Source organism: Syngnathus leptorhynchus, chromosome 12, assembly GCF_054491065.1.
Source record: "Syngnathus leptorhynchus isolate UIUO chromosome 12, UIUO_Slep, whole genome shotgun sequence".
Classification (NCBI taxonomy): Eukaryota; Metazoa; Chordata; class Actinopteri; order Syngnathiformes; family Syngnathidae; genus Syngnathus; species Syngnathus leptorhynchus.
Window position 1 is genome coordinate 7,100,353 of NC_141206.1, and position 26,951 is coordinate 7,127,303.

The window sequence follows — 26,951 nt, forward strand, 5'->3', positions numbered from 1 at the left end:
GAAAATGGATACCGAAGCGTTCAGGCAACGACCAATCACGGCTCCCCGTGTTTTTTTTAGTTTGGTCACGTGACGTTCACAAGCTGAGCTGTATAGATCATATTGTGAATAAAACGTTGGACTTTATTTTAAAGTATTAAACAGAAGTGGTGGTAATCTTTGTGTACTTTTTGGACACTCTTTGCTTTAAAGTCAATTTTTTAGACTAGGTACGCACTTTTAAGTTAACGCAAGGAATACAACAAGCCAAATGACCAGCGGTTTTGGCTGTTTATCTGCAGTCTAAGCTTTTTTTTTTGTAATATCCGTGTGCATATTTAAAAGTACATCGCAAATCCCTAATCCTCTTTGCTAGGTAGAATAGCATGTATGGCAGCGGTACAACACGTTCATTTTCTCTGTCCTCGCCGTTACGCAGGCTGAAATCTGAAATGAGCGCATTTCGAGGCGACACGAAAATGCAGAGCAACAGAAAAACAAATGTGACATTTTCACTGACATCATCCACGCTGTCTTTTTAGAAAAAGACATGTTTGACACAAGCCGCCATACGACAACACAAAAAAAAGAATAATCGGCACACAAGGGAAAAACGAAAAAAAGAAAAAACGTGCTACAGATTTTAGGCGACAACCACCCCCAAAACAAAAGTTACTGCTATTTTTTTTTCCTCCCTCCCGCTCCTCAAAGTTAGTCATTTTCATTTAAAATGACATGCAGGCCAGCGACTTCCTGTCAAGAGGATATTAGTGGTTGAGCGCTGGGGGGGGGGGGGGTGTCGAGGTGTGTGTGTGTGTTCAGGTCAGACTGCCAAATTAAAGGGGAAGAGTGGAGTGTGCACTTACGCTCGCTCACGATGTGCTCTGTCAGCCCCCACCGCCTATAATGGCAGGAGGAGGGCCACTTAGCGAGTAATCACCCCCCCCCCCCCCCCCAGGCAGTGTCCTCCATGCCATGCACTCCACTCCCTCCCTTCCAGATTCCTGCTCTGATCTCCAATCATAAATGAAGTGTGGATCAAGAGGACAGTGGTCCACACACACGTACATAACCCCCCTTGGCAGACATCCCATAATGACGGAGCTCTTTGGTGACTAAAGAGGCCACGCAGACCTTTGAATGAGGGATGACTACGTCTAATGTGTTGGTTGGCCTTGGCCGCTTTGAAGGGCCATTTTCTGGTCGCAGGTAGGAAATGAGGCCATCCCCCCCTCACGGTCATTACTCCCCATCTTGACCTGCTGACTGATTGCGACCGGGGCATATTATACAATTATTTTCATTTCGAGAAAAGCGAAATGTGCACTCAAGTATCCTATCATTGCCCTACTCGCGCACATTACAGTGGAACCTCTGGACCCTCAGCACACCATTCATCCTGGGCCTATTTTGCTTTCTCATTGATTTGAACATGAAAGAGCATTTAATTTAACATTTGATTGAATTTCTTATCTTAAATCATCCCTGTGTCATCAATCTAAGTGGCAATAAAGAGAAAATTTTTGTACAAGATGTTACACTGTCTGTCTGCATGTGTTGCTGCACCATTTGCCGTCAAACAGGTACAAAAAAAATTCCATTCATTATATAGTCCGTACGTTGGATGGGTGGAAATATTAATTCTGATTAAAAATCTAAAAATACCCAAAAGTTAATTATCTGACTCTAAAGGTTTGTCCATGGCAAGTTCTCAGCAACTAAAAACAGCTCAACAATGATGAACACATGACCCTTAACAGCCTAAAGGCATTTCCGAACAAACTATTGGGAGTCATGCGCCGCCTCGACGATTCCCCTCTCCAATAGCGTTCATTTGAAAAAGCAACATATTCCATGGCTTGTGGAATGAACGCTTGGCGTGCACTACTAGCATAACGTGTATATTACGCAGGGGACACAGGTCAGCTACTTCGCTCTGGCTGTCAAGTACTTGTGGCGCGTCGTGCTAATGGACTGCTAATAGAAGTGAATGTTGCTCCCCTGTAGTGGAAAGTGTCACACCGGGGTGATTAATGACCCCCCCCCACCCAACACACACATACTCCGAGGCCACACTTGTCTATTGCTCCCTAACTTTTTTCGTCAACCTCCTCCTTTCCTTCCTCTTCGTCTCTCTCTGCGCTAATCGGTCTGTTCCATTGACTTCTTTTGCGTTCTCGCCATTCCCCCTTCAACATTTCTCAGGAAGGGAATGGACATGAAAGCAATCAAGAATGTCGAGTTCAGCTTTATAAAACACAAACAGAGAGCAAGAAATGTGGAAAAATTGCTTCCACCAGTAGGTGCAGTCACATACGACTTAACACCTCATCAGGAGTTACATTCGGGCCGGTGTTTGGAATGAAACATTGCGGTTTTCCAAAGCCGAGACTAAACGAGCTTGAAATTTGACAGATTTCAGACTGGAAAATATAACCGTCATTTGGAGTGACATCATTTGAGTGTGGAAGAGCCAAAGGAGAGTTGAAGTGAAAGTTGCCCTACGAGAGAGAAAAGCTCATTCATTCCAGTTGCGGCAAACGAAATTTAGATGGCACCGAGTTGATCTTCAATCTTTCCATATGAGCTCACAACTCGTCACGGAATCGATAGATGCGAGGCAGCCGCTTTGCCGTATAAACAAGCCCGTCATGGCATCACGTGTCATTTTGGAACTTCACCATCTTGCCGAGCAAAAGAACAAGTGCCACAACTAGCATCCTTAAACAGCCAACACATTTTCTTTTTGCCCCCCCCCACCCTCATAAATACTACATGAAATCAAGAACAGCAGCAAGCTCAGCAGCCGCTTTTCCTCATTCATTATCACTCGCGAGCAGCCGACCCCGTGCATCTCTGACCCGTGGCATCGCTCGCCTCTTTTACTAAGCAGCCTCTCGGCTCACCTGAGCCCCGCCACGCGGAATGATAATATCCCCTCAATTACATGCCGTTGCCGACTTTAATTGCGTCACGCTGGAAGCCCGTCGGGGTCGGCCAAGGGCTATCGTGTGAGGTAATTCCTGCGCGCACAATGCGCTCATTGTGCACGCAGGGCCGTGCTTGGAGAGTGACCGCTACGGTTGTAATGTTAGCGCACCCCGAGGAGCAAGTTGTCAAGCGTCGGGAAAGCCTGCAAGAATCATAATGATAGAAATAACAGTCACTTTTAACGGGGCAGCTCTCGGATCGGTCAAAGCCGGAGCGCTGCGGCGCTGATCGTAAAGTCTTAAAGTGCACTGACTCACAGACTATATATATTAAAGATCCTTTAACTTTTCCGCCCATAATCAACGCCCGGAGGACACATCATCAAAAAGGAGCATAAGAACGCCATTGTTGTTTGGGTACCAGCACCCTGAGTTTGACTTAATACCCGTTCGACAATGTCATCATTGCCCTACAGGCGCAAATTAACAAAATTTACACTGTTAGTCCGTTTTTTTTACACAAAATAATAAACTTTTGTGTTCTGCTTTTCCTTAACTATGTGTTTCATAACCCTGAATCACTCAGACTTCATAAATGGAGTATTCATGAAATTGACAATTGTGGATTTGGTGCCAAAAAAGATCAGAGGAGGGCATTTAAATATTCAAAAAGAAATAGAGAAAAAAAAGTTTGAGACAATTTGAATGCATGCTCTTATTTTCTTTTGAATACTTTGTTTTTGGTACTCGATACTCAAAATCGGGACTAGATACTCAAAATCAAGGGGTTAGGATTAGGGTAAAAGATAAAACTGATCAAAATATGCATTTAATAAAATGCATGGAAGAATGCACAGACTTATAAAAAGAAAAAAAAAATCTAAAATATTTTAAAGCTATATACAAGTTTTTCACCAAACTGACCAAGACTTAAGGGGCTAACAGAAAAGTGACAATGCCACCTAGTGGCCTGGAGTACACAATACCAGCCTGTACACAACAAAATTATAGTGCCACTTGTCGCTTTTGCCGCAAATGCTCCTATGACTTCAATCCCAAACACCATGCTTAAAATTAGAGCCGTAACTGTAGCTTCTTAAGAGCGCCGCGGCTAATGAAATCTTAACCAGCGCAAATGTTTTGAGGTATTCACTCTCTAAGCCTCACACGTACACACTCGGGCTTTTCGAGGGGCCCCGCCGGAGACACCTGAAGTACATCTGTTCTTGCACAAAGGCTTTCCAATCAAAATGCTGTCACGCAGCGCCCTGCGAGCTCTCAGGCAGCTTCTATCTGCCTCAACCTGTCTTCTTTGTCACCAGTTCAGAAGGTTAATGAGAACTCTTATTTCCCAGAACTCACTCACAACTCAGATGGGGCTGCAGTGACGGCCCATACGTGTTAAAATGAGATTAAAGGAACCTCCCACACAAATATAAAACTTGAATGGATTTCTCAATGGACCACCGCCAAGGCCCAACAATGCTGATTTAGATTAGAACCACATTGGGCAGGACCTTCTGTTGTCAGAAACATCCATCCACTTTTCCCATAGTTAATGCGATGTCATATATTGGAATGTGTTTAAGTGTAAAATAGAATTAAGATAAAATCGGGAAAAATGCCGATTTTGGACAATTAATAGATGATTAATCGGGCAGGTCCGATCACTAACAATCGGATATCCGCTACAAGGCACCTAGACTGCCAGAAAATACCCAAAAAACTGAAGCTACCTGTTAGCTTATCTGGTAAATTCAAGTCACTTCCTGATTGGCTACCGTAAATCTGTCAGAAAGGGGGACAAAAAAAACCCCCGAGATTTGGCCGATTATTGGTACCCCGCTAGAGCAGCAGGGGTGTCCCAGTGAGTCACTTTGATCGCGCAGTCGTTTTACACTAAAGACGTGAACCTCCAGCGACTTGAAAAACGAGTCCAGCTCATCAGCGCGCTTAAATTAGCCCGTTAATTACACCGAGCTAAGACAATGTTCTCTTGCCGTATCGACCTCTTAATGGCCAGAAGAAGGGCCTTATTCCCATCAAGTCAATGACACGGGGTGGGGATGAGATCTCTGGGGCTCTTGTGGGCGTATTATGTCATTGCGCCGTGCCCGTTAAAGAAACCGGACCCGTTATCCATTGCGGCTTTTCCTCTTTTCACTCATTAACTATGCAGGAGTCAGATGCAGGCCTGAAACGACCAGATAAGGTTGCCGGTTGCCAAATGTAAGCGTCTTTGCAAAGCTACAACTTCTGCCCTACCTCCAATAAAAAAAAGTTTGGAGAGGTAAAAGCCACGTTATACTTCTCGGCCTTTTCCAGAAAGTCCTTTCCAAACACAAAGACGCTAGGCTAGGCTTGTGACACGTATAGCGAGCGCCCGCACAAAACCAATTCCAGCACCTTGTTCCCCATTGTTTGACATCCCATCTGACTTGAGGAGGCAGCAGATTAAAGTAAATGACTCCGGGTGGCTTGCGACGTTATCTCAACGCTTGGCAGACAGCGAGAGAGGGGGCGAAAAAAAAAAAAAAAAAAAAAAAAAAGACTAAAGACTCGCCTGGAAATGTTCTCACAATAGAAACGTCACCCTTGTTTAGTTGAGAATGAGGAATGTTTCCCGCAAAATTCCCTTAGAGTTGACATTTAACAAGCCCTCATAAGTGTTTTTCTTTAAATCAGTGAGTAAGAGCAAGATTTTTTGAGTTTAGGTTCTAATGTTTCTTTTTGTATAGCATGCGAAAATTATTTAAATGAAGCAATTTGGTGGCACGAGTATATGCAAGAATTATACATGTCTCTGCTTTGTGGTGCTTTTTTCCCCAATTTGTCCTTTGATTGTTTCTCTTTTGCAGTGCTTTGTTCAATTTGATCATTTGTTGTGACGTCGGTGAAATTAAGATTTGTTTTCTTCCGTTTTTGCTATAAATGCTAGAATGACCCTCATTGTACTATTCACAGCAGAAATTCATGCAAATAACAAGTCAACATTTATTCACAGAAAAACGATGTCCAACTATGTCATCTCAATGATGTCATCGAGATGACGCCCAAAATACAAACAATTTATCCCGCAATCATAATTACCTGAGAAGTTAACCTGAGCTTTTAGTATTTCACTCACGTCTCCCGTGCGGAGTTAACAGCCCAACTTTTCCTCCCCAAAAAAATGCAAGTCCCCAAAAAAATTGTCAAGCAAACTTTACCTTGAGCCAGGCTGGTGCGGAGCGTGGTCAGGAGCAGAAGCAGCACCGGCACGGTGCGCATCTCCGGCGGGGACCTCCTTGCTCCTCTCCGTGCGTCTTTAGCAGCGTCGTGGCCCATGACGGAGGAGCCAATTTTGCGCTCCCCGGGGCGCTGCTTACAGTTTATTTTTTGCACAAAGCTGATAAAAAAAATAAAATAAAATTAACAGCCCCGAAAAAGTATGCCGCCGTTAATTAATCCAAAACAGCTTAGCGGAGCTCCACTAGAGAAGACCAGGTGGCGTTAGAATCTCTGCCCGTCTGCTGCACACTTGAGCAGCTCACTTGTGGATCGACGCCCCGAATTCGGACGCATGCTCCGATTTAAGTCCTCCACGCCGCTTCCCCCAAATTCCACGTTGCGGTGTGTGCGCGAGTAAACTCCGTGTTTTTGTGTACGTGTGTGACTGAGTGCGCGCGCGCTCCTTCCACTGGCTGTGGACTGAAACAGTCAAGAAAGGAGCGGAGAAAGTCGCTGCGGCTACCTTTGCTCCTCCAGCCAATCGACAAGCTCCTGCAAAGTGGCGGCGCGTTAACAAAACCTGGCGTGGATGACGCTGACGAGAAGGAACGGACGGAAAACGAGCCGCGTAATATGGAATGCACGATCGCATCGAACCCAAATCTAATCGTCCCACTTTAAATGCGTACCTCTCGGTACGCAACGATCCCACAGAGTGTTTCCCGCCACCTGATCCTCAATGCTTTGCCATGTTACGACAGTATGCATGTCCTGCTCCGATCCACATGGACCCCCTGTCCTGCCTGTTTTGCATGTCTCCCTGCTGCAACACACCTGATTAAAAAAAAAAAAAAAAAAAAAATCAGCTCATCGGAGAGCTCTAAAGAAGCTTGTGAACGAACTTGATTTTTTTTTAAAACGGGAGTGTTGCTGCTGGGAGACTAATTTGCAAACAGGCAGGAGAGCAGCCATTGTTGATCGATTTTGGACAACGCTGTCTGTTTGTAATTTAAGTTGCAGAGGATAAAGAATATATGACAACACTGCAACTAACTGTCGCTTTTTGTTGAGTGCGTTTGGAACTTAAGGTGCAGAGGATAAAGAATATATGACAGCCCGAGTAGTGTTAAAACTCAATGTGTTGATGCAGTGTTTGTCTCAAAGCATCAGTTGCGTGCAGGATGACGTGATTCGCGTAATGCTCGATGTGGCTGTTTTCTACACGTTCTGTGTTTGATTTTACATGGTGACATTTTTATTTGCTAGGGTGTCAAATGTAAAATATATACATCAGGCTGGAAAACAACCGATCTCACCAAATAATCTCCTTTGCTTGTGCAGGTGTACCTAATGAAATGTCCCGTTTGCCTCCATCTCATTGCACAGAGGAAATGTACTCCCACGGTTCTGATTCAAGGCTGATTTTCTACGTATGACGGATGTGGAAGCAATACCGCCTCCCGGTGATTAATGTGAAATATGGGCATGACACTATCTTTGGCCAAATGAAATGTGATGACTTTTAAAATATGAATCTAATTCCCGCGGCCCTCCATCACCATTTGCAGGGGAGGTGTCAGCGGGCAGCTGTCACGGCTTTCAGCTTCTGGCTTTAATGTAAGGACGATGCAGGAAATTACTCCTGTCTGGCACGCTGAGATGAGCGCGGGATCGTTTCACTTTCGGACACTTGCATTCAAAACGCCTTGGCTGGAAGGTGGCGGCGTCAACACGGTAAAAAATAGACCAGTCCCTGCGTGAATGCATTGCTATCATCACATTCCAGATCAGCTCATATGTGCTCGATATGAAAAGCTGAGAAAGGAAAGTGAGGTCGCCGTCATTCTTAAACAATCCCCAATCGGTGTTCGTGTGAAACATCATCTCCGGCCGCTTATATGCACTTAACCCTGCCGTCGGTGTGTCACAGAGCGGGAATTCACCGATTGGACTTTATTTTTCCGCTTTACGATGGCTCATATCTTTTTTTTTTTTCTTTTTCGCTGACTGGAGTGGAAAGAAAACAGCAAAAGACCTCAGCTGCGGTTGTTTCGAGTTCATCCTGTTGAAGGTTGAATATTGTGCACTGAGACTCAAGCGCTATTTGTTGCTACCTCGAACACGGTTTACCATTGTCAGCAAGTAGTGTCACGCTGGTTCCAGGAGATGGCGCTGTGGTGGCAAAGCAAGAAAATAAAAACTATCTCCATAGAAGAAGCTTGGTTGTCTATATGAGAAAACACAGCAAGTGCCTCCAGCTGACCCGTGGGAGCCCCGAAGCAATGTGGTGTCCACAGTAGGCGTTAAAAAGCGCAATATGACACAAGTGTGAATGCCACACGGGTTGGTAACACCTTCAGCCTGTCTTCGGTTTTAGTCTCAAAGGAAACGCGACACTATAATGCATGACGAACCGGACCTTGGGAGGGCAACAGAGGCCCCCAAAGTTTCAAAATATGTACGGTATATAAGCATCATCAGAATAGTTTTCGGTGTTAACTGATTTGCCTTTTCCTAATGGAGCCATTTAGCTTCGCTTAGAATATCCACTATCTCACTCCAGACAGAAAAAAAAAAAAGAAAAAAAATCACTAAAACTATTAACTGTAATTCAGACTGCATTTACCAGAGCACTTTGCATTATCGGATTCCACCGTCCCGACCTTGCGGAAATGTGTAAAATGACCACGACCTCTTGGCGGTACGTTATGAAACGGTGCTGAAAGAGGTTTCCGAAAATTGGCGTGCAAACAAAAACTAGTCGGGCCCTTAAGGGAGTTGTACCACTGTAGAATTAGCATGAAATTGAAAAAGTAGAAACTGTGATGCACAGACAGAGTGTTAGCATTTTGGCTAGCTAGTCAATAAGGCTTTCCCTTGTGTGCTAGCCTTAAATCAGCAATGTACACCACGCAGATTTGAGCTATTCACAACCCAGTCCAGTCTTTATCCCCTGTGAATTGTGGGGATCTGCTCAATTTGTTGTTTTAACTGCACGGGAGACATCCCATAATGCATTTGGCCACTCAGCAGATGAGCATCTCTTGGCCGTCAGGCAACTGCTCAATTAGACAAGGAGACAGACAGTCGGACCGGCCCATAAACAAACAAACAAAATGAAAGATGCTAATGCACGGCCGACGTAATGCAGTTTGTGAGATGGAAAAACTCACACACACACACGGACACACGTACACATATGCCTTGGCGCAATTCTAATTTTAAAGATAAACATCGGAGAGTGAAAATGCAATGGGAAATTAATCATAGCTACGAGTTAAGTCACCTTTAGGAAATTAATCGTAGGTATGAATTAAATCAGTCTTTCTCAGTCCACCAAGTTTACAGCAGGAATACGCAAGTCGCATGAGTTGACCCCAGTCAGACTTACTATAGGTCGCCAATTTTAGAATTTGGGATTTGCTTGGCTAAATGAAAGACATTGTATTCTAATGCTTTGAGGAAGGCTATTTGAACAAAAACTGTGCAGCAACACATGTAGATACACAATATAACAGGCATTTAATCTTTATCCTCTGTAAAAAAAAAAAAAGACAAATACTCTAGAATAGTGAGACACTTACCGTGGTAGGGTGATAGTCTTCTTCTGTCTGTATGATTATTTTATACTGCCACCCAGTGAGCAATTTGTGCACACCAGATTGAAGACCTGTAAAAAATAATTGCACTAAATCACAATTGCAATACCGAGAGGGGGGGGGGGGGGGGGGAAATGCAATTAGATTTTTCAAAATCATTCAGCCCGAACGAGGATCATATAATATTGAGTTAATTTCTCTTTTTTTTTTTTTTGCAAATCAAATTAGTGATTGAAAACAATTTTTGGAGTGACGTTGGCACACAATGCAATATAAAGCAGTACAAAAGCAGTTTGAACGACACACTGTTAAGTTACTCAAGCAACGTGTTTTTTTTTTCTCTTGAAAAAATATCAAATTTGGAGGAGCGCCGATTCCGTCCGACCGCGTCGACATGTGACTTACTGGTCGCCCTCACCCGCCCACCTCTGAATGGCATGAACGGCGGGCGTAGGTGCGTCACAGCAAAGCTGCTCGCCATCAGCTTTGGGCACACTTTACTGCCGCTCTTGATATCAGTATTAAAAGTGATTTGCAACGCCGTATGTGGCAAGGAATCAAAACTTAATTTAGGCAGATAAAGATGCCATTTGGGAGGGAGATAAAGTGCTGCATCATGGGAGATGTGTTCCCCGGCGTGCTCTCAGTGCTTCGCCCTTACAGCACCCTCAGATTTACTGGCTCCTTTTTTTTCTTCCCCCCACTGCTCCATAAAACAGCAAATCTGCTCACCAGGCGACACAGGCAAATGTTAATGGATTCATTTGTCAAGAACCTTCCACTTATTTACAGTCCTCTTCCATTACCGCCGCGACGCCTGCGGGAGGCGAGAGGAGGGGAAAAAGGGGGAGAAAAAAAAAAACAGTGGCCAAAGTCAAAATATCGATTTGCCTGTCCATCTAGGCCGAGACTTCCTGTAAAACACGCACGTGCGCACGCAAACACACGCTATAGTTTTTTTAACATCAATTTTTACCTCAAACAATTGTGCAATCCAATTGTGACATATGTAAGCTATCCCGTTGGATTTCGCATTGTCGTGTTGTTACTGGGGTTTTGTTTTTTGTGAGGTGGGTCGCTATTTGATTTGGTGTCTATATTTTTCCAGCACGTGGCAAAATTTGTGAGGTTTCACGCATGTTGAGGCCTCCAGAATGGCAACGGTTGCAAGAATAATAAACACAGCTGCTACCCGGGCCCCTCCAAAACTCAAATGTTAATGAACGTTAAACAAGCAGCCGACATGAGAAGCCCGTCATTTATTCATTATCTTGTTTAAAAAAAAAAAACAGGCACAGCGAGGGTTTAAATATTTCACTGGAAGGAGAGTACATCGAAGTTGTAAAAGTTGGAAACGGCTTTTAAAAGATGTCGGCAATGCTGGATTACGCTTACCTGAAATGGAGCGAGAGAAGCGACACGAGGCTAAACCTCGTCGTTCGGGTGCCAATTGCGGAGACCCTCGCCTTATCCGCGAGTCACAGACCGCTAGCTCGTCCCAACAAATTTGGGATGGCCATCAAAACAATGAGGCAGGTCAATAAGAGGGTGCTTGGGCACTTGCCCTCCACTGGTAGTGCTCACCACATTAGTTTCCCTGAAGACAAAAAAACACACACAAAATATTCATATTAAAATTTTAATATTGAAAAATAGACTTATTTTATTATTCTTAATGATTGCCATACTATTCTGTGTTATTCTATGCTATGTTATGTTATTCATTGCTAAACTATGCTATGTTATTCAATGCTATGCTAGTAATTCAGAAGCATAACATCTAAAACCAAAACTGATACTTTTCTTGTAATACAGACATGTTTATCGCCTGTGTTTCTTCAAAAATAAAATCATAATCGCAATCTTGAGAGGAGGAACAAAGCGCAGCACTATAGGCTATAGAATTACAACGACAAGCAGTCGACGTAAGCTCGTGTCGTATTAGTTGTAGCGCTTTATTAATCCCTCGCTGGGATTTTCCCTCTCTCTCCTTTTTGATTTTTTTGTGATTACAGCAACATCAAATGACAGCGGCAAACAGAAACAGGTCATACACGAGCCAAAGAGCTCGTGCTCGTTGCCAGTTTTTCTCCAAAGTATCCCGTGTGGCATGCGGAGACCCCCCCCCACCCCACTTTTAGAAGCATCATATCAAATGTTTGTCACCTCACCGTGGAGTTTAATACGCTCAATGTTGCAGTATTTATTAAGGTGGCTCGGTGATGAACTGCATTGCGTTGTGCAATGGTTGCGTAAAAGGGGCTAATGTAATGTATCAAGCGGCTATGAAATGGCGTAATCACAATCCTCGGGCAGGCTGGTTAAAAGCCCCGAGCATGAGACAGCCGCACTCCAAAGGCAATGAAAGCTGAAGGCCACAACACAAGGTTGTCGTGCAGACAATTCCATTTTGTTTCTGTTTCCAACGGAAATTACACATTGGTTACATGTTATTGAAATGTATGTTTTATTGTTGACTTTCACTGCAGTTTGAATTAATTTTATTCAGTTTATAATATTTTTAAAAACTTGTTTGTTCATTTTTTATTAATACTGTAGTATTATTTTATATTATTTTTGGTTTATATTATATTATATTAACCATCAGCAAGGCGTAAAATATGCAATATAAAACAATAAATTGTGTATGAAGTTTTAGAGAAGAATTTTTTTCAATTTTCATTTCAATTTTTCTTTTCATTGTTTTACTTAGTAATGTATATGCTTCATTGATATGTACTTTAATCTGTTACATTGTATTGTAATTTTATTTCATTTCCAATTCATTGTGAATTAGCCTAAACTGGTTTGATTCCATCCCATGGAAGCAGTAAAAATGAATCCATTTACATTCTCTTCACAGAATGTTTGTGTGAATCTGCACCTGAATCAGCACCATGGACAGCACCGCAGCTTTATCAATACACACAATACCAGTATGACTACAAATATCTCACGTCTTCCCTGATCCTCATGTTCGACATGTTAACATCAGATGAAGATCAACGAGGAGGAGAGTGTTTTCAATTTTTTCCCCAAAAAATAAAAAAAAAATCATAATACTGACAGTACTGTATATTGTCGGGCGAGTATGTTAAAGTGATACAAATGCATTCCACAGGCTAATCCACTGAGTACATAATTAGTTATCGGAAAATCCTAATATTGGAATCGACATCTGCCTCAAAAATCCATATCAGTCAAGTGAGTATGAAAGGTGGGCGTCAATTATTAGCGTTTTTTTCACAATTCGATCCAAACCTCTTGCGAATAGCCGAGATTACAATTTAGCCTCCAATAACACGTTTAGCGCAAATATCCCACAGTCAATGCGGTATCTCTAGCCAAGAAGCGTCCTCGGCCACCCTTCTTTCCTCCGGTCCCTCGCCCTGACATCCCAGGAGCAGGTTTGGCCCCTCCCAAGTAAACAGACATTTATCACTCGGTGTGAGGGAATCGTCTGAGGGACGGCCGAAAGCTTTTGAATGGGGCCACAGAGCGGCACGGGGGAGTTGGAGATAGATGTTGCTCGGGTTCGCGAGACCTCTTCTGGGATGCGCTCGGCACCAGCTGACGAGGTCGGCGTGGCCACCTCGCTTAAGTGTGTCAAGGACGGAAAAGGGGAGGAGGCGCAACTTTGGCTTGGAGGGGGGGAAATCTGATGCTGTGCATGCTATGCACTTTCAAATCGCAACTAATTATATAAAGTATCCTCTTGACATGTTTTATGTTGCGCGGAGCATAAAAGCTGTGTTGCTCATAAGCCGTCATGTGCTTTTTTTTTTTTTTTAAATAAAAGTCAACTGCGTGTTTACCGACAACAGTGTTCTTTACGCAGCCAAAATTGTTCATCAAAGAAGAATGGCTTCGTTTCACGGATTCGCCGAGCTGCAGTTTGTTAACTTTTATGAAGTTCCCGTCGCGTCTCGGAGCCATTAGGGTTTGCGCTCGTTATGACCGTATAGCACTCGGGCTCCCGGCCTTAAATGGTTTCACGTATTGATGCTTTCAAAGGAGCAAGGAAGGGATCAATGATGAGACGTCTGTGATAATGTGTGAAAATTTAACATTCTAAAGATGAATCCCTTCATTGTTTAAATCATTAAGGTGTGCATGCCGACGCTCTTTTGTGTTGTGTTGTGTATGATATAAAGATTTAAATGTCGTTTGCAGCATGAAATGTGCTTTTTGGGTGAAGCCGTCCAACAACTGGCGTCTTGGCAAAATGGGAGCGACAACGAGCCAGACGGCTGCCAGAGCATTGTTTGGGAAGCAGCAGACTTCCTACTTAAAGTATATCTTTTGTGTAATTTTTTTTTTTTTTGCCTCTTTGACATAAAGCTCAATAAAGCTGTCAAGCCATGCCGGTGAATTATTTTTCATGTATTTATTTATTTATCTATGTATTTATTTATCTATTTATTTATTTAATTTATATGGCATTTTTTTAAGAGCTTCATTTAAATTTTAAAAGAAGCAGGTTTTTTTTTTTTTTTCTATACTTGCCCATTAGGGAGTTTGTCAACTCAACTGCAGAGGTACATAAATTATTAGTGGTAAGGCATTTATTGAAGAGAGGTTCCTTGGGTAAATTTGGATGAGTGTATTTAAAACAAAGAGGCTTGTTTTCCCTCTAACTTGGGGATTCTTTAGCAGGCTTGGGCAAAAAGTCCAAATTCCTTCTCGGTGAGACAAAAGGGGGAAAAAAAAAAAAAAGTTTAAGTCCTTTTATGTCTTGTGCGGGAGCATCAAACCGGCCGTTCTTTGTCCAGGTGCGTGTGACATGACACGGCCGGCTTGTGTTTGCGATGACTGCCACTGATGTCCAAGTCAACAGTGATTTATGAAGGCCTGAGGGTGGAAGCTACGCCTTCCTAAAAGCTACTGTAAACACGCTCTAATGGTGGCTCAGGAATCTGTGTGACTTTTCTTTTTTTTTTTTTTTACGTTCCAACCTTGATTTCCCCACACAGGAAAACTCCTCCAGGCTAAAAGATGCATTATTCGATCAAGAAAGGAGAATACGAAACCTCCTCTCCCGACGAGACGGCTTCAAGTCGTACGCGGTCGAACGGGAGGGGGATCGTGTTCTCCAGTAACCCGAAACCCCAGCTCATCAAAGAAATTCCAATAAGCAGTAAAGACATTTCCCAGCGAGCGTCCTGTGGGGTTCCTGCGGACGAGGGCGGGGTCGCCGCGTGTCAAACTGCAATCTGCTGCCATTACTCAGCACGGGTCAACGCTAATGTGTCACTCACCCAGCTGTACCGTTTGGGGAGTGCGGGATTTACACCGCCGGGCCAAGTGGCCAATTCTGTTTTCATGTCCATTCAGGCCATGGCGCATGTTAGAAAGAAAAACTGTAGCAGAGTGTAAATCTTGCCTTACAAAAAGGCAGAATGTAAAGTGACTTTCGGGGATCTAAAACGTGTGTGTTGCCCAAAAGCTCTAAAAACAATGTACTGTATGTCCGCTCATGTGCAGCCAGATGCATGGCAGGCATCCTTTTCGGGGAATGACCTGCTTGTCTCATTAAAAGGAAGCTGCTGGAGGGGAACGATATGCAAACCAAGCAAGGGGGAAAAATGAAAGTCGACACACATGCTCACGCACACACTCGGAAAGCACTTAAAAATCCTCTAATGCTTCAATAAATAAGCTCGGTCAATGAGTGTTTTCATATTTCCATACTGTGGCATTTCTGCTTTTAACAACAACAGCAACCGCCACCACCACATAGCGATGGTGACGGAAAAATTGTGATGATGGCATAAAACTGGATACAGTACACTTTGTGTTTTGGTTGCGCGGTAACATTTATCGGACTCTAGTATTTGTGGAATAACACAAAAAGGACGGAATGCACGCCACAAAGTAAGCAGTGTTTAGGCTCAATGATTTGTTGGAAAACTAATTCCGTTGAACGGTGCTTAATTGACAGTATTTCGACACCAATTTTGAAATTCAACTTTGCTTACAACTTCTAAATGACGTACACTGAAGGAAAATACCTGGTTTTACTCATCGGTCGTCCTTGTTGGAGAGCAGCAACCAGCGGTGGTGCCTTCAACTCTGGCCTGATGAAGAAAACAAAAGAGCAGCTTTTAATTGCATTACGGCGGCTTTTTGGCAGCAGATTGTAGCCCTCCAGAGCTTCCCGCCGGACCCCCACTGCGACGGGCTGTGGTGGGGGGGCACAGATAACACCCAGGGAGCAAAAAAAGGGAAGACGGGGACGAGGGGGTGGATGAGATCCCCGGACCCCTGCTCGGATTCTGCTGCAGGTTACGCCAGCTACAATAAGGTGGGGTGGCCTGGGGGGGCGAGGGCATGATAAAGGCTCCTCTCCCCTTTAGATGAACCTCTTTTTTTTTTTTGTTCATTTTGTAGCGTGAAAATGTTATCACTGAAGGGAGGAGATGAGTTAATATTACTCGGTAGCCTACGGTTGTCCTGAAACGCGGAGCAGATTCTCATTTTCTGTATCATAGCACTTCTGTCTGAAAGTGCTGCATTTAATCCCAAAAGGCCCCTTCTAAAAGAAAAAAAAAATGCAAAACCGATGGTGCCCAGATGACGTTTACTGACATTACATTCTGTGAAATTAAAATCAGCCAAACAAAACTGCTGAAAGACAGGCCCCACTAGCTTAATGTTAATGCTAACCAGCATCTATGTTGCCGTGTTTTAACCCTTTGAGCAAGGCTCGCCGACCTTTTTGAAAGTAATATCAACTTCTTGTGTACCGAGTAATAGTGATGGCCACTGGAACGGATTAATGGCATGTCCATCCACTTCAATGGAGAAAGACGATTTGCCATTACAGTCTTTTGACTTTCAAGTGGGGTCAGGGTAAGAATTCAACTCTTAAGGCCCCACTGTGCATGCTTTTCTTTTCCCTAACTCCTTCCAGACAAAGCTCCCTTGTTTCTTTGCAAAAAAACAGCAGGAATGAAGACCTAGCTTCAGTTCCCACACCTCTTCCTGTTGCCATCTTGTTGCTACAATGCAAACAGCGTTTGTCTCAGTTTCATTGACATTAGCGCAACACTTAAGTGCAGTAACCTAATCTCACCCCCCTCTGAAACAGAAGGGTCTCAACCTTCGCCAGCGGGCTGGGAGGGAAGAAGGGCGTTACCAGAGCATTAGATAGCGCAGTACCCACAGGCCTCAGGGTCATATAGATAAGGTTCTCCTCCAACCCCCAACACAGGGGTGGCAAATTCAGAAACCGCACTTATTATCGGCCAAAATGCTTTCTTAAGTTTAATTATAGGTTTGTGTCAGAGGAGGAAGGCTGTTAAGCCCCGTTGAGTCTTGCTGCGCTGATGTGTGGCATGTGGAAAGACAAAATAACAAATGCGCTGTATTCTTCTTCTCTCGTTACAGTCCACGTGGCAGAAGTTAGCCACCCGCTACGCCACGTCGCATTTTGGAGACGACGAAAAAAATAATAATTCTCCGTCCCTTTTTGTGTAATATCCTGGTCTATCTCCCAGTTACAGTTCTTTGCTGCGTGTGCAATGCCTCAATAAAAAATGTTGACGCGTCAAGCAGTTGGATAAAAGGAGCATATTACCGTTTTTGATGACGTCTTTCGCGCATCTACTGTACATCGTTTGTTGTCGAAAAAAAGTGCTGTAAACGCAAGTGTGCCGGTCCTGATTTGTGTGTTGTGCGCATACAGTGTGTTTATCCTTCCGCCAGGCACAAGTATTCTCCCTCATTGTGCTCTAAGTAGCCCACTGGGGAGGAAGACGAGGGAGATTAGCCATGTTTCCTGTAGCTTTGATGTTAAGTCCTCGGGGGTTAGCGATGTTACCGTCGCCTTCATCGTAGCGTATTACATCCCGGCGTGCGGGGGCGGGAGACTCCAGTCGCTTGACTTAAGTCGATCATTTTAGGGATCGGAGCTTGCTTGGGTTAAACTTATTTGTCTACCAAATTTAATTTCAATGGACGTAAATTGCTGTTTATTTTTATTTTCTTGACTTCTGTAATTGTATCGTTGCCGTGAACTCCAAGTTTGCTGCATTTTTTTTTTCCATCTTTCTTTTATGACAGCATCGCTTCCTTTCTGAGTGAGTCCATATTGATGCGAGTGGATCGGAGCAGATGGCGCATTGTGTGTTCTTGCTTCTTGGCAGTCCGACCCGACAGGATATTGAGATGAGAGAGGAGCAGCTTGCTTTATTTATTCTCAAATTTGCGCTGCCCGTATTTGTCGCCTGGTGTATTAGACCGGATGACGAGACGGATTATGTCGTGTAGCTAATTGGTCAACGAGAGGTAGAACTCATTAAATCACATCGGTTAGCTGATTTCATTAAATAAATGTTTTTTTTAACCCGTTTAGTGGAGACAGATGTAGGAATTGGTTCTCAATCGATCTATGTAAATCATAATTAATGGTGACCACCTCCAAGCATTCACAATTTCTCACAGCATAAGAGGATGAATGCTGATTTTTACGCAAATATCAGTATGCTCTACAAAATGAGGTAGAAATAAATGAACTCCAAAAAGACATCAACAAAAATTAAGCTGTGCTGAAATACAGTAGTATTTCCTTCGTCAAATGTAAACCGCCTGAAACTAAGTGTACCGCCATCAAGTGGTCAACAGTGGAATTACACTGGATGTAAGTAAGCGCCACAAAATGTCTATTAACTGTACCAAAGAAATGCTTTGCCTGCCGGCAGCATTTTATGGAGATGTTCAGGCTACTTTTCCAGACATATTAACCACAAAACGAAATGAGTGAAAGTCGCATTTAGGTCAAAGTGTCTGCTGCATTAGCGGTAGGACAAGCGGTAGTTTGGGGACTTTTCTTGTACGAGGGGCTAAACACGGCATTAATCACCGTAATGTTGCTCCAGTCAGCCCGTCGCCGCTTCTCTGCATAATATCCTAAAGTGAACAGCACGTCGCCATGCTAATTTATGGACTGCCGGCAGGGCTGCGTTGAAAGAGGGGAAACACCTCATCAGCCCCAAATGTGCCAGAATGGGTTTGAAGGGGAAACACTGAAAATGAATGGCACCACAAGCTAAAGAGAGTAAACAAGTTGCCCTAGCTGTCCAACTGAAATTTTAGGCCATTTCTCAGCTGTGTTTGTCTCACAGTTGAATTTATGTGATTGCAAAACACAAACTGAGAACTGAATAAAAGCTAATTGATGAGACAACGAGCAACTGGACAAGACACGAGTGGCTGAGGGAGCCGATTGGTCAACACACGGAATTTTTATTTTATTTATTTATATTTTATTTATTTTATTTTGATCTATTATTTATATTATTTTATTTTAATTTATTTTATTTTTTAATTTTATTTTATTCTATTCAAGAAGAACACGCTAGTCTTTTTACTATCCTTCAGATCAGCTGAAGCAGCAACAAAAGCAGCAAGCGGCACCTCGCCTCAACGCGATGACAATCATCGTTCCGACCCACGTGCTACGCCGCGCTCCGTCTTCAAGCCGATGCCCACAAACCGACGAGGACGAAGTAGATTTAAAGAGGACGGACTTGGAATATTCTCGAGGAAATTGACAGTGGAGGCAAAATAATGACAATCTGATGGAGTCTTATCCTTCTTCACATCAGTGCTGGGGAACTTTATCATACTTTCACACGCATTCAGATTGGTTAAGGTATGATGAAATGGTTTTTGTCAAGGTGACATTGCAGAAAGCATCAACGCCAGCCGGTAGAGGAAATGAGGACAGAGTTGCGATGTTTTAACTCGCTCGGATTTTTAGTCGGGATGGGATAATATTTCTTATATGGGACAGGTTTTTTTTTTTTTTCCTCCCCAATTTAAAACAGTTCCCAGGTGTTTTAATCTCTCAAGTTTGCTTTTTTTGTTGTGCAAATCTTTCCAGTGATAAGATGGTTATGAATAACTTTTGTGTTTTCAACTAACCTTTTGGAATTTTGTCCCAAAAAAGGTGTAGACTTTTTAAATCCATCATAAAAAAAAACGACTTCAAAATAATCAATTATTGACAATACTCCACAAATAACATTATTTGAGGACTAGCCAAACAAGCTAACGGCAGCGATTTGTAACAAAACTTTTTTCTCTAGCGAGTCCTTGTCTGATCTGTGATGTGTAAAGCATGATGCCGTTTAACTGTGGCGCTGTCAAAAAAAGTCGATATAATATGATATAAGGCCAGAAGACCGCGCCACAAATCATGTCGCGTTCAAGGACGCGTCAGCTCCGGAGGCAGTCCATCACCAGCTCGGCGACTTTTCCACGCGCAACTATTTGGAATAATTTACCCGGGCTGAGTGTACAGTGTATGAATCCATGCAAAGTGCTTAACAGACGTCCGATGATGCATTGCGTGGCGCTGCCCACCGAAGCTCTATAAAATCATTTACCGCACTCTAAATCTCTTTAATAGATGAAAAAGTGGGTGAGGGAGGGGGTGGAAAGAAAAAAAAATAAAAATCAATACTAAAAACAAATACAAATTGCCGACACATACACACACACACACATGCTGTACTCACTTTAGTTATGCGCGGATATAATTATACATTAACATAAAAGCTTTAAAAGCTTCAGGCCACTTTGTAACTTTAGAAAAGATAAATTTGATAATAAATTGTGATGTAAATTTAACACGACTTTTTTTTTTCCTATTTTTTTGGGGGGGAAACTTGGACTGGAGCTAATAAGTTATCAAGTACGTCTCACATAAAACATAATGCACTGGTAAAATATGTCGGTGTAAAATGCTCTACGTTGCAGTTCCGAGCTGCCGGGATAAAACTCGCACGACGACTGTAAATGTAGCTGGAGGAGAGCAAATACACTTTTCTCCAAAAATTGTTCTGGCTCTTGCATGTGTACAGTAAACTATGAAAAGAATTTATGTCACGTCCTGGTGAACTTTTCAAGCACTTTCATCTACTCGGAAAGCTTCATTCCTTTCGTTGCTTCCAAGGAGCGCTGGACCTTTGGATGGCTCCACAAACCTCATCCGGGAGCGCAACCAAGACAGCGGCGGGGTCAAAATCCCCCTAATCGGATTTTTTCCTTTTTTTTTTTTGGTGGCCAATTGTTATAATAAAGCCGCATCCCTCCCGATCGGGCCAATTTTACAGCACGCCAGCTTCATCTGTGCGAGCTCAGCGTCTAATGCTTCATCGTTATCAGGACTTTTTGAGCCCGATGTGGCGGAGAACCTCAGAGATGTCGCAGTGTGAGGTCCGCGCTAAGCTAATGCGGCTTAGCAGGAGACTGCAGATAGCGCATGGCTGGTCATTTCAGAAACAACAACTATGCGCTTCCGTGTTTACTTGGAGAAGATAAAGTGTAATTACGAGTGAGAGAGGAAAAAAAAAAAAAAAGATGCGCGATGAGATGACATTTCTCTGAAGTGTGCGAAGAAGATAAAAACTTAATAGGTTTCACTTTGAGAAACTTTGCAATTTGGCTTTAAGCTTCTACCTCTTGGGCTTTAATTGTCACGGTGCAAGCAGCGGTTTTCAACTGGATTTCGTACAATTTCCTACAAAATGACAAACGTCACCTGACTTAATAACACTGAATAATTCTTTCCCAAAAGGCTTCAAGCTAATAGTTGAAGTTTACCGTCCAACTAAACATAAAACAAAGCCACATTGTGTATTTAAATAACACCAAATAGTTACGCTTAAGTTCAGACCACTAGTTTCATGCTAACATATTATAGGTAACACCATTGACATGCTAATGTTTAGCATAGAAAGTCACGGTTTTAGAACCCCTCAAGCAACAGATATTTAAACATAAATTGAGAACAACACTAGTAGATAGACGCAATAAATCTAAAAATATTCATGGGCATATATTCTTTATCCTCTTGATGCAAAAAATCTGGATGACTCCAACAGGTTAGACAGATGTTTTGGGACATGTGGCTGGTTATAACTACTTTAGCTTCAGTGAAAGCTTGTACTCCCCTCTTGTAAAACTTGGAACAAGATTTTTTTGGTGAGTGGGTCTAAAAACATCACAGCAAGGGAAGTGCAGCAGAAGGCGCAGAATACAGTACATCAACGAGGAGGAGCACCTCATTATTCGGCTCTCGAGCTTATTAACACCTGCGAGCATGCCAAAAAAAAACCGAAATCTCCAGACAGGTTTTAAGATGACGAGCGAATCACAGGTTCTGCGTCGAGAGAAGCCGTAAATAACTCTGTGAAATCATTAGCGTGGTTAAATTTTAGGCGCTGTCCCTCAAAAGGCGCTATCGGGTGGACTCTCTCGCCGACAAGAAAAGGTCAGGAGGGAGCTGCTTTGAGAGAGATAAGGCGATTTGTCAGCCCAAAACAATCGGAACGTAACTTCTAAGTAATCATCTGTCTGCCCGTCGGATTATCAAGAGACCGGTGGGTTGATTTGATGACTCTTGCTGGGCACACAAATAATAATGCGGATTTTGATTTCCATCTGCCTCGTAGAGTTCTGAAGTTTGGGGATCGAATCCCTCATAAGATGTACGTTAGGTGGACCGAAGACATTACGATTGAATCAATCTAAGTCTTTTTTTTTTTTACTGATATTTCTATTAAAACGGCTGGCCTAAAATATTATATATGGAAGAACAAGAACTATAACTATTGATCATCGATCAAATCACAGAAGCACAGAGTCAACCGACTCTGTTTACACATTCGAGACACCGAAGCATATTGGACGCATTTGTCACTCGCTTGTGGGCATTGGAGGGTTTTGTTACCATGGAAACTCAAGCAGTTATGGCCCATATTTTGCACAAGGTACCTGATATGAAGGGAAATGTTGAAGGGATTATGTAGTTATTTTATATTCAATTATGTAGTTTGAATAGATTGGGTAGCTAGATTAGATTTGATTGTTAATTAAATTAGGTTGATTTTAGAGAGTTAGAAAGCGATAGGCGGCAAAAAAAATGTATTTATTTACCGATTGTGCTTCAAGTTGTCTTTCCTTGGCCATTCCAGTCCTGGAGCTCAGACACCTCGTGTTTTGATCCACCCTCTGGGCAAATGAACAAACAAACAAAACTCAGTCGCATGCTCATATACACAAAATATTAATAGCATCTTCCTGGTGGGTGAAAAATGTACGAGCGGCTGCCAATTTTGCTTTTCTGTCCGTGTTCGACTGCTCCACAAGAGCGTAGCATGAAAAAGACAAAGATTATCTCAGACCGTGTTGCCAAAATGTTGTGTAATGTGGTTAGAAATGTGAAGCCACGCCGCTTGGCAAGAGAAAATGGTAGCTAAGATAAATACAAGTGCTCAGGGGATTTTGCAAAAAGAGAATAATGGTGACCATCGCAACCGGCCAAAAATACTGAGCGGTTAATTCATCTCTTAGCAGTCCAGTTGTCGGCCAAATAAATAAATCCATTTTCGCTAGTGGGAACGAACAAAATAAAAATATTTGATTGCTGTATTCAAGTCGATAGGTATCTGTATGTTATTTGAATATTTTCTGAAAATCACAGTATACAACACAGACAGACATATTCTTTATCCTCTGGGAAGAGCAATTTCAATGCGACTTACTGAAGAGTTGTGACCTACGGACTTCACTCTGCTCAATTCATTTTGACTTCTATAATAACAAAACATTCCTTCAGAAACACATTCCAACAAACGGTTGAGCTGGCATTTGCTCTAAAGGCATTTCTTAATGTGTTCTACTGATTGATTGGTCGAGTTGTTAAAGGGTTTTAATGATTAGCATGTCCCCTTTGATTGCTCTGTGCACCCCCCCCCCCCCCCCCCAAGCAACTCAACATCTCAGGTCTAAGGCTCGGGGGTGTCCTTTTTGTCATTGGTGACGCTGACCTCTACCTTCCCCTCTGGCACAGGGTCAATAATTCACAGCAGCAGAACCACACCGGTGTCCCTCGTGAGCCTCCCAACAACCGGAGAGAGAGAAAAAAATGAGTCCATTACCATGGCGGTGCCAGTTGATGGATTTCATGCTAGCTACAAAAATGCAGGTAAATGGAAAGAAAAAAAACTCAAGGTGACCTTCACAGCAAAGGCATCTTTAGCGGACTCCCATGGGAAAGTATCAAAGGAGGGTTGTCAGATTTGTTTGGGTTTTTTTTTTTTGGGGGGGGGGGGGTAATGTGTTATACCCAAAACAGCCACAAACTCAACCGTATGATCCTGGATGGACTGTGATGGTTTCAAACAGTAGCCAAGTCAAGTCAAAACGGAAAGTGGCATTGAAACAGGCCGTCTGTTTAGCTCCAACAATGAAGTGCTACTACCTGCATGACATAACTTGCCGCCAAACCACTTTCCAATCTTCAAAGCCTCGACAATTTACGTGGAATTTATTTTCGGGCTATAGCGATAAGAGAGCGGTCCAATCTCGGGTTGTACAAAGCCCTCACGGCTCATTCCCAGCGCCCGCCAGTGAGGCGGCATCTGCAGCGCTGAAGGCAAGCATGGCAGCCGCGCAGGATAGCACCAGCCCAAGCTGTTAGGCCTGCTGTCCCGTAATCCGCTCCAGAGGGGCGGCGCAGACCCCATGGAAGCCACACTCCGGGTCAAAGGATACCATCAATACATGAGCTCGGAACATGTGCTCGGTCACAGCCGTTGGCCGCCCGATAAATTGCTGTTTGTTTTAGCGTGGTAACACAATGCAAAACATGCCGACGTGATGTCCTAAAAGTAGTAAATTGGCAAAAAAACGAATAAAAAGTACAGCTATCACTTTGGTAATATATATATACATCTATATATATATATCTATATGTATATATATATATATATTCAAGTTATGTACCTGAAAAAGTATAAATGTTTTGATGCCAGGTCGAAAACAGCCAGATATGTCCTGCTGAGTTTTCTTTGAGGCATCCTTTTGTCTTTGTGCGACGAAGCGTATGCGCCAGGTCAGCGTTGCCAGGAGACCGGCAAAGCCGCCCGCGTGCGCTTGAGAGACAGGTGAGAGGCGTCGCCAGGACAGGCGGCTTTATCGGGAGGAGGCCTCACTCACCTCGCCGGAACGGTACAACTGCCATTTGTCTCGACTTCGCAGTGGCCGGCGTCAGCTGCGCTCAGCAGGCGGACGCACTCGAGTGTGCAGCTTCAGTCTGCCGCTTCCTCGGCGCCGCCCGCTCCCGGGAACGCCAGCCGGCGAGCCGAGCCGGGCCAGTACGAGTCGGTCACCCTGCGCTCACTTTTGTTCAAAAAACTAAGCCTCATTTCCTCGCTTGATTTGTATGCACCCGATTTTTTAACTTGCCAAATCATTTTATCATCCTAACTGAATATTTATATTTAGTTACGTTTATGATTTAATTTATTGAATTTGAGTAGTTTATTGTTTTACATTTTTATTTCTTATTTACTTTGATATTTTATTTTATTTATTTTTTCTATTTTCCCATTTCGAGTGACGTGTGGAAAAACAAACACAGGAGGTTAAGAAACACAACTGTGAAATGTTTATAGCATGCTTAGTATTTTTACAACGTGTTTTATGGCCCATCTGTTGAAAGTACTTCAATTTACTGATATGTATAAATATCCTTAACATGCAATTAAATATGAGTGCGTAGTTTATAAACATGAATTTTTATTGACTTGTGGTCCCATTAAACTAAACCGAAAAAATGGCAGAAATGTACATTTTAGCCAACGTGTCATGCACATACACTATCTTATTAATCACCGGGCCCCGACACAAAAAAAAAAAAGTCTTTCTCTTCTAATCTTGGAATAATTAATGAGGCCTAATTTAAGCATGTGTCTTATGATTCATGAACACATCCATTAATGACACGATAAGCACTCATAATATCCTTGTCTGTGTTTGTCATTAATCATAAATGTCAAGGTCATTTCACGTGTCGCCATTCTGACAATGTCAACAATAGTAAGAATGCTCGAATGAAGGCAAGTCAAGATGAAAATGATTCCTAGCCACCTATAAATTGATCATCTTTTTTTTATTTCATAGCACCCGCCAATATTGTACTTGATCAATGCAAGATTCCTATTAATTTCTCTTGACTTCCATTCTACATTAGGCCACTGAGGTGTCTCTAATGAACTTTGGTGTTACGACATTTAAACAGGCAGGCCTATTACAGCCTTTCAGAACTTATAAAGGTTCTTCTCAGATATATAAATGTCAGCAAACCTTGCCTGAGCGTTTCTCAGAAGCCGCGGATGAAAGGATCCCCGCTGATATTTAAGTAAAGATGATCAACGGGAAGAAAGCGGAACCCGACCGGAAAGACAAATGTCAATCACGCTAGTTTTTGTACTGACCATTCAGAAAATGCACTTAGCTTTGATAACAAAAACATTTCGTGTTGCTTCTTGTACTTGAAAGTTTAATACAACCTAACTGTGCTTACGAATATGCTGAACTGGATTTTTTTTTTTTTCAACTAACATTATGCAATTCTTTCACATACCACAAGAGGGAGCCGGCATACTACTGGTACTTAGCATATTTTGAGCATTATCGGAAAAGCTATTCATGTGGGATAAGGGCCGTGCTAAATTGCAAAAAAATAGATGCCATGAGATGACACCAAAGCACTCCTTTTATCAGCTTCAGCCCATTTAAGCTCCTCCCCTCAATTCAACCTATTTCCTTGGCAGCAAGAAGTCACAAGATGGCGCCAAAGCAAAACTTTACTATTAGACAAGGCATTGGCACCAAAGCACTACGTGGTGATTGGACATGATACAAAATATCGGCAAAGTATTACTTCACCTGTCTAAGTTACGTACTTCTACTTGGCGGAGGTCATTAATTAGCTATTTTTAAAACACCCCCTCCTCTTCAACGCCACTGACAAGGGCTATAAACCAAAGTTGAACTCAGCCCGGTGTCATTAATCCCAACAGAACCGGAGGCGCGACTCTGTTCGCGTTCACAGCCGTCCCCCCAAAAAAACATGAGGGATGAGTGGAGGGGAGAAGACAAGGAAGCCAATTTACGTGTTAGTCCCCCAGCAGCAGCAGCAGCGGCACTAGCAGCAGGACGGGCGGCCACTTAATTCTATGCAAGCGCATCATTATATGCACCATTTGCCAGATGCTCATTTAACATGCAATAATTAGACACCCCCTCCCCAAAAAAAAAAAAACAGCAAAGATGAGAAGTGCCTACAAAGCCCCCCACCCAAACACACAGTCATTCAACAGAATAATATAGACGAACATAAGGCAGAAGTTAGGTTTAAAATTTCCACCTGTTTCAC

General features: G+C 42.9%; 1 protein-coding gene across 8 annotated transcripts in view; it reads right to left on the minus strand.

The window, feature by feature from the left end:
* The window catches only part of unc5cb (unc-5 netrin receptor Cb), a 124,979-nt gene that overhangs the window by 71,659 nt on the left and 26,369 nt on the right, over positions 1–26,951 (minus strand). For 7 of the 8 annotated variants that reach the window (XM_085926477.1, XM_085926478.1, XM_085926479.1 and 4 more), the window contains 5 exons: positions 22,664–22,738; positions 15,730–15,795; positions 11,114–11,315; positions 9,704–9,789; positions 6,119–6,297 (listed from right to left, as the gene is read on the minus strand). In XM_085926477.1, coding sequence (XP_085782603.1) covers positions 6,119–6,236 — 118 coding nt within the window. In that variant the 5' untranslated portion in view covers positions 6,237–6,297; positions 9,704–9,789; positions 11,114–11,315; positions 15,730–15,795; positions 22,664–22,738. Of the gene's footprint in view, positions 1–6,118; positions 6,298–9,703; positions 9,790–11,113; positions 11,316–15,714; positions 15,796–22,663; positions 22,739–26,951 lie in introns of all 8 variants that reach the window. The other variant, XM_085926480.1, reaches the window with a different exon arrangement.